Source organism: Quercus robur, chromosome 10 (assembly GCF_932294415.1).
Source record: "Quercus robur chromosome 10, dhQueRobu3.1, whole genome shotgun sequence".
In the NCBI taxonomy this organism is placed as follows: Eukaryota; Viridiplantae; Streptophyta; class Magnoliopsida; order Fagales; family Fagaceae; genus Quercus; species Quercus robur.
In genome coordinates, this window is record NC_065543.1 from 49,173,198 (window position 1) to 49,181,378 (window position 8,181).

General features: G+C 34.0%; 1 protein-coding gene across 1 annotated transcript; it reads right to left on the minus strand.

Annotated features, from left to right (window-relative positions):
• Window positions 1–6,268: 6,268 nt before the first annotated feature.
• LOC126702941 (cytochrome P450 71A1-like) lies at window positions 6,269–8,181 on the minus strand. The gene is made up of 2 exons (XM_050401808.1): window positions 7,255–8,181; window positions 6,269–6,883 (listed from the first exon to the last, which is right to left on the minus strand). Exons 1-2 carry the CDS (start codon window positions 8,179–8,181, stop codon window positions 6,269–6,271), a joined length of 1,542 nt encoding a protein of 513 aa, XP_050257765.1.

Sequence of the window (8,181 nt, forward strand, 5' to 3'; positions counted from 1 at the left end):
TGATTGTGTGAAAGGGGAAAAGAATGTCTGAGATTGGATGAGTGTGGGCTAAAGATGGTGAGTGGTGAACTTGAGGAAAGCTAAACCACGAGCAAAGTAGTAAACAAACCAAGGGTTTCAGAGGGAGTGGCTGTCTTGGTCAGTTATGGGACGTTTATGGAGTAGGAAGGTGTAAGCAAGGTGGTGAATGTTGGTGTTATGGTGACTATAGGCTGAGAAAGGTTGTGAGTGAGCTCAAGAGAGCTTGGGAAAGCTTAAAGAAAGCAAATAGGGATTGAATTTCTACAGAGTTTAGTCAATGACAGAAAATTTTTAGAGAGGCTTCCTCCTCCAGTGAGCTGAGGTGTGTATGTTTTTATAATGGAGTTTTAGAGAAGCATTGATTGACAAGAATCCAAAAACGCATGACTCATTAAGGGTGATGAAATCAAGGTTTAACTTTCCTAAGATTTTGATCAGAAGTAGGAAAATCCACTTTGAGAGGTTGTCTTGCTTCTTTGGGTAATGATGGGATTTTAGAGCTTTTTGCATCAAGTGCCAAGATTTTCGGGGCTGAGCTTAACTATTGTGTATCAAGAATGAATCCTAATGCTACAAACTGAGATTTGGTTCCCCAAGAAGTAAGATTTCAACACCCCAAGCCAGGTGTCAAGTTCTAGTTTACTTTAGGGGATTCCACTAGAGATCCCTTTATGCCCTCCAAACCACATGTTCCCAAATTTTCCCCTTAAGGATTCATGGGCTTGGTACATGAATCATGTCTTGATCGTTTTTAATATTTATAGCATCAATTTGTTGAAGTTTGAATAATTTGGTTTCAGCTCCCCTTCCGCTGGAGGTGCAGTTTTGAGGAAGATCATGGAGTCTCTTCATCCTTTTGACTTCAACTGATATAAGAGCCCTTGGGCACTATTCACGTCAGGCAGAGGGTGGCAAAAAATTGATGGGACAGCCCTTAGTCCATTCTCAAAGGTTTGGTTCCCTTGTATGAGTCTCTAGTTGCCTTTTGGTTAGCTGCTTGTGTTTTTTGCTTAGGCTTGCTCACATGGGCTGGGTTGTGTGCACATGTTGTCATGGGCTTTCATTTCTCATGGATTTTATTAGTAAATATTTTTGGGTTTTTCATAAATACTTGCAATGGGCCTTTGAGCAATTAGTTGTAACGTTTGAAACAATAGGACAAGTTTCAAAATACTTTTGTAAATACTATTTACTTTGATGAATTCCATGTTGCAATAATGTTCATGGTTTCTAATAATCACATCATAACTTAAATGATGAGCTTGTGGGTTTGAAGGTTTACCGTGAGTGTCTAAGGCGTATATTATGGATGTCGCGATGCAAATGATGTCCATGTATTTCATGGGTTTATAACAATAAATATATGTCATGGGTCTAACAATCATAACTTTCCATGGGCTTTTACAAGATGATTGCCATGGGTTTTGAGAGTAGATAATTCATAAATTCCATGAACTTGTAATATTGTAATAATATGTTTAAAAATAATTATGATATAGTATTTTGTCGAGTATTTAATAACCTTGGGCTTTTGATAGAATAATGCCAAGTAGTTAGTTTGGGCTTTTAATAGTGCTAACGCAAGTTGGGCTTTTGATATTGCCAATGAGAATTGGGCTTTGATATTGCCAATAAAAATTGGGCTTTAAATAGTGCCAACGTAAGTTGGGGTTTTGATATTGCCAATGAGAATTAGGTTTTGATGTTGCCAATGAAAATTGGGCTTTGGATAAATAAATTGCCATATGTTTAAATCATGGGCTTTGATCATGGATTTGAATTCCATTGATAAAATTTTTTTGCCGTGGACTTGAATTATGAGCTTCTTAAATATTGCCAAGCATAAGTATTCTTGGGTTTTAAATAGAATATGATAATAAAATTGGATAAAATATGAGTTTTGGGGCTCTTTTTGTGATAGTTTATATCATAGCCCAATTTAGATAATGAGACATGAAACATTTGTGATTAATATAATAATAGAGCAAAAAATATTTGGGAAAACCCAATAATTTGTTAGTGGTGTTTGAAAATAAATAGGTGGTACCCAAATAAAATTAGGTGTAAAAAAAAAAGTATCCTAACACAAAGTGAACTTGTTGTTTCTTTCAATCTTATGCTTGCAAATACTTGAATTATCTGCTTACTAATAAAGAATATATATATGGTGAGACCATGGACCTTATCCACCCACCCTAAAAGTTCTTATATAGAAATCTCACAAAAATAGATAGAGTGTAGGGAACACTCAAAATTTATAAAGCAACAGATGAACTATATCAATGAATATACCAACAAAGTATCACATTTAACGTCCCAAGTCTCAAGTGCAGCAAGTTCATCATTAGTTGTTCAATCAAATTAGCAAAATGCAAAAACACCATTTGTCCTTCTTGGATATTTATTAGAAATAAAAAATAAAATCAATCCTAAAATTTGTAGAAAATAATGTTTTCTTTCTACATCAAATTAAAACTGACAAATAAGAAGTATAATAAGGAATGGTTACATAAGTAGTCATCTTTGGTCATGATCCTTCATTAGTTGCCTTGGAAGCAATAGCAACCTCTCAATTTATGTCTTTAGCATCCACTTCAAAAACTTTTTCTTTTCGCTATGTTCCATCGATAACATGGGCATCACATCCCTACCCTGGGATCCAATGTTGAAAAAGTTTTGCCTAAGGTCAAATGTAGCCATAGCATAACTTGCAATAGTCAATTAGTTTTGAATGCTAGGTGTACCTTCCATTCATCCATATAGGAGGAATTTCCATTTGAGTAAGAATTTTTTTTTTTGGATTGAGAAAATGATATATATCTGTCAAAACTGAAAATCCAACGAAAAATAAAAAACTAAATTGTTGGTCTTCCAATCAGAGTAAGAATGAGAAAAGAAGGTACCCATATATATTGGTGGTGACAATTGGGCAGGCCTTCAAACGAAGAAAGAACAAACACGAAGAAACCCAGATCAAATGAAGAAGGAACAAACACAAAGAAACCCAAACCAAACAAAGAAGGAACAAACCCACAAACCCAGATCTCCTGAACCCAAACCGCTTGGCTTAGACTGAACCCAGGCAACGATTGCGAAGGTTCCAGGATAAGGCGGCAATGGCAAAAAAGCTCTAGGCGAAGGTTTTCCTCGAATTCCTTCATTTTCTTCTTTGGGCCTTTGGGTTTTGATGATGTTTCGTTGAGTTTGGGTCTTTAGTTCAATGATATCTCAGGGAAATTGAGTCTTGAAGACTTGAGTTTCGTGGAACTCAAGTTCGTCACACTCGATTTAGCACAAAAAAATCGAATCCCTTGCACTTGAGATGTTAGCTTGCTAAATTGTTTTGAAAATGTGCTAACTAATGAAATTATTTGAGATTCAGTGTTATTTTGAAAAAAAAATCCTGCAAATCCGTAAAGAGAAGGAATTAGTTCCTAAATAATTCTTATTGCAAATATTACTAAACAATCTAAACTTGTAGTGGGATTTGTTTCAAGGTTGTTGTAGGAAATAGGAAATAAGGCATATAGAGAGGGAGAGAAGGTAGAAGAAAAAGAGGATGAAGAATGAATAAATAACTTATACAGATATATCATAAATAATTTATACAGAACGGTGTAAAATTGGTAACTACCCAGTGGAATGGTGCAATTGAACACTAACAGTAGTAAAAATAGTACTCAAACAGTTTGCTTAGCAGCCAAATGTACAGACACATTTTTTTGTGTTTTTAAGTATAGAGGTGGCACAAATTTATGTAGTCACATGGCACGATAAGGAGAGGTCAACAAAAAGTCAAACGTTTTGACTATTAGTTATTATATATAGATTTGGAATCATAATAACTCTAAAAAACTAAAATTTTCAATTTATTATTTGATAAAGAAAAATGTTAACAGATGCTCTAAGATCACTCATTTATGAAGTAGTTTTAAAAACATTTTATTTGAAAAAAAAAATAATGAATTTTTTTTCAATTTTTATATTTCTCAAAAAAATAATGTTAAAACTTTAATATATTGCTTTTAGATGTTCTTTATTTATTCATGTATGAGCCACCCCAAAGAAGTGTGTCAGATCATACAAATTAAGACAAAATATTTGGGTGTTTAAAATAATTAAAAACAAGCTATTTAAGCTAATGTGTTTTGACTAATATAAAAGTGCCCGTAGTATAAAATTGCCTCTCTTGCCTTCAATGTCTTGCAAATAAAGAATATTGTGAATTTTTTTTTATAAAAAAAACTTCAGTGATGTTGAGTTTGTTGTCATGTAATATGAGCACCTGCCCAATGGTCTTGTATGGTCACTTGATTGGGGAGATGTGGCCATATTATATTGATGGTCCACAACTCTTGTTGTATTGAAGATTTTTGTGGACATACCCAATGTACCATTTCAACAAGTCTTATCCAACGCAATTCATGCTCGAGACCTAGCAACATCAATATATATATATGGACACACACCAAGAAAATATCAAAGTTTGTCCAAGTCTTTTGTACGAATTCACTTTTTCCCCCTCAGGAAAGCCAAGATGGGTAACAAATTCACTTTTTCTCTGGAAAAATAGCATTAAAAATCAAATACACACATGGGAGAGACGAGAAATCTAATTAAATTATACTTTGCAAGCATGTGAGTATAGAATGAAACATCACTTCATTCACTCAAGAGCCTCATAAAGAGAAATCTTAACATTAGATTAATTTTGTCCAGTATATATATACAACTCTCAGATTCTTCTGCAGCATCCTTCAGTTAGGTAAAGATAGAAAATTGTCAGCAATGGCACACAGAAAGACCATTCACTATGTAACCCCAAGCCTAAATAGCAAAATCTCAATGCTTCTGATGGATAATCCCCTTGTTAAATTACTAATTTTCCAAAAAATTAAGACTTTTAATAAATTGTGAATTTAATCATTTAACTATTGTTCTAACATTCTCTCTCATGTGTGGGCTTAAACTCTCCCTTAATAAGTGAGACTCAACACATGAGATTTTTAACATTTTAAATGAGAAATAGAGTAAGTCTTGATACCATGATAAATTATCAATTCTCTCAAAAGCTTAAACTTAAGAATTGGTATCATCAAACTATCACTTACTCTCTTCAACATGTGCTGGGGCCATGGGCCAAGCACCCACTTCATCATGGCTAGGTGCTCCAAATTCTCATGAGTTTGAAACAATGCCTCACCCTATATCATACTTCAAATGTAAGCATAAATATATTAACGTTACTACTAAAGATTTGCAAATATACCCTGCATAGTTCCACGTCCACCCAAGATGCAACCGACACTCCAAAGATAATAGGATAACTCCATCCATGTCCTGTAAAATTATTAGAAGAATTCAACTCATCTGCCATGACATTGACTGATGAACAGTGCTTGCTCAATGGGTGAGGCAAATAGGCAACTACCTAAGGTTCCCAATGAAAAAAATCTTCTAAATTTTTACTAATAGAGATATCCGTGTACTAATGAATGCATTGATTAAGCCTCAAATATTCACCAATAAATAAAAAATAATCTTTTTTAATCAAAGAAAAACTTGTTAAAGAAAAATATTTTCATTGAAAGCGGCAATGACTCTTTGTTTTTCCTCAATTTTAAAGTGTGGAACTCATTTAATCTCTCGCACAAAAATATTGAAAGAACTCATTAATCTACCACTAGTAGATAAATTTATACTCAAATTTGATTTAGAGAATTTGAATATCAAACATCCACCATTATAGCAAAAATATAATCTTGTTCATATTATGTAGATATATACACGATTTTAGTTCTACATATCAGTTTAGATATCAAACTAAAAATTTGGATATCTCTAAGGCAAAAAAACTAATATTATTCATGGTATATCGAAATCATATCTTAAAAACACTACGTTGATTCTACTAGACAATTTGGATATCAAACATTAAGTGTGTACTAGGTCAATCAAATCTATGGAAACAACTTGAAAAAGCTCCAATTGCATTTAGTCTGTTTAGGGAATATTACATCAATTCTTTTGCAACCACATTTTTTTGCCACACACCATGACATTCTCACCAATAATATCAAGTATAAAGAACTCAAATCATTTCCATCCTTCATATGTTTCTAATAACCTTGTACATCGTGAAGTTTTATTTTGTTCTGAATTATTCAAGCATTAACAACATTGATGTCTACTAAAATAAAACAAGAAAGAGAGAAATAACAAAACGACAACTTTGACTTCTTAGTTCTTAATTTGGAGAGTACAAAGCTGGTACTAGGAGAAGAGGAAATCTCCTATGAACAGTCATTCCATATTCCTCGCTCATATCTAGGTCCTTCATAACTTCATCACCAGGCAACTTCCAATTGAAATGGTATAAAAGATTAGCAATCACATATTCAGCTGCTGCACTCCCAAATGCTATTCCTGGGCAACCCCTTCTGCCACTACCAAATGGGATGAAATGGAAGTCATGACCTTTGAAATCAACTGGGTTTTTGTTGAACCTCTCTGGTAGAAACTCTTCTGGCTGGTCCCATAGTTTTGGGTCCCTTTGTATTGCCCATGCATTTACGTAAACTGTCACTTTCGAAGGAATGTCATAACCCCCCAATTTTACATTGGTTGAAGTTTCACGAGGAACTAAAAGTGGAAGCGGTACATGTAGTCTCAAAGTTTCTTTAATGATACATTTCAAGTACTGCAAATGGGTGATATCAGTCTCATCTAGTTTTGATTTCTTCCCCACTACTCTCCTTACCTCTTCTTGGGCTTTCTTCATCATACTCGGATTTTTTATGAGTTCTGCCATTGCCCATTCTAGTGTTGTTGCAGTAGTTTCAGTTCCCGCCACAAACATGTCCTGCAAATTAAAAAAAAAAAAAAAAAAAAAAAAAAAAAAAAAAAAAAAAAAAAAAAAAAAAAAAAAAAAAAAAATTATCAACTTAATTTGATACAGACACAATTTTTGTTTTTTTTTTTTTTTTTTTGAGAATCATTATGGACACAATTTTCTTTTAATAATTTATTAAGATGATAAGTTGTGAGTAGTGAATAGTTACTTTTACATGAAAGCTAATATTAACATCACTTTTATTTTTTACCGCTCACAAACTACCATATTAAAATAGTTGTGGAACTAGTAGTATCGCTGGACTTATTCAAACATTATAGCTTTAGAAGGCTAAGTGTGATATGATACTCTTGTGTGCAATAAGAGAGAGAGATATATACCAGTATGACTGCTTTGAGATTCTCCTTGGTAAGCTCAATTTCAAGCATACCCTCCTTTTGAAGTTTGAGGAGAATATGCATAAAGTCTTTCTTATCTTCATCCACGTTCAGCATCTTATACTCTTCAATCAGTTGATCAAATAATGCATCCATCGCTCTTAAAGATGCTTTCAAACTTGCAACCAAGCCTGTTAAATTATCCATCCATCCCAAAGAAGGAAAGAAATCTCCAAAACTAAAAGCCGTAAACTGCATCATCATCTTTTTTGATAACTCTCCAAATGTACTCTTACCATCTTTTTCCCCAAACTTACTTCCCAGAACACATCTTGAAGCAATATTGTTGGAAATAGCAAGCAACATGTCACTCAGATTAACTGGACCTTTACTGAGACATGCATGTATCTGATTGACAAGTAGTGTTACTTCTTCTTCCCTTACAAACTGAAACGATTGCACTTTTTTCAGGCTTAGAAGCTCAAGAATAACAATTTTTTTCGTATGTCTCCAGTAATCACCATAGGGTGCAAATCCCACATCTATACATCCATAAAAAAAGATATTGGCAGCTGTGGTTTTTGGTCTATTTGAGAAAGCAATATCATGGGTTTTCATCATTTCTCTAGCCATCTCTGCAGATGAAACCACAAGAGTTGGAACATGGCCCAAGTGCAAGAGCATTAGAGGGCCATACTTACTTGATAGCATTCGAAGAGAGCGGTGAGGTAGTGTACCAAGCTGGTGGAGGTTGCCTATTATTGGCAACTTTGGAGGTGATGGAGGCAAGTTAAGTTTGCCTTTTTCACCTAATTTTCGGAGTCTTAGAAATAAGAAAGGTAAGAGAAGAGTATAAAGAAAAAGAGTCAACTTTGTCACTCCATGAAGCTCTTGCCACCATTGCTGTGACAGTAATGATAGGAAAGCCAT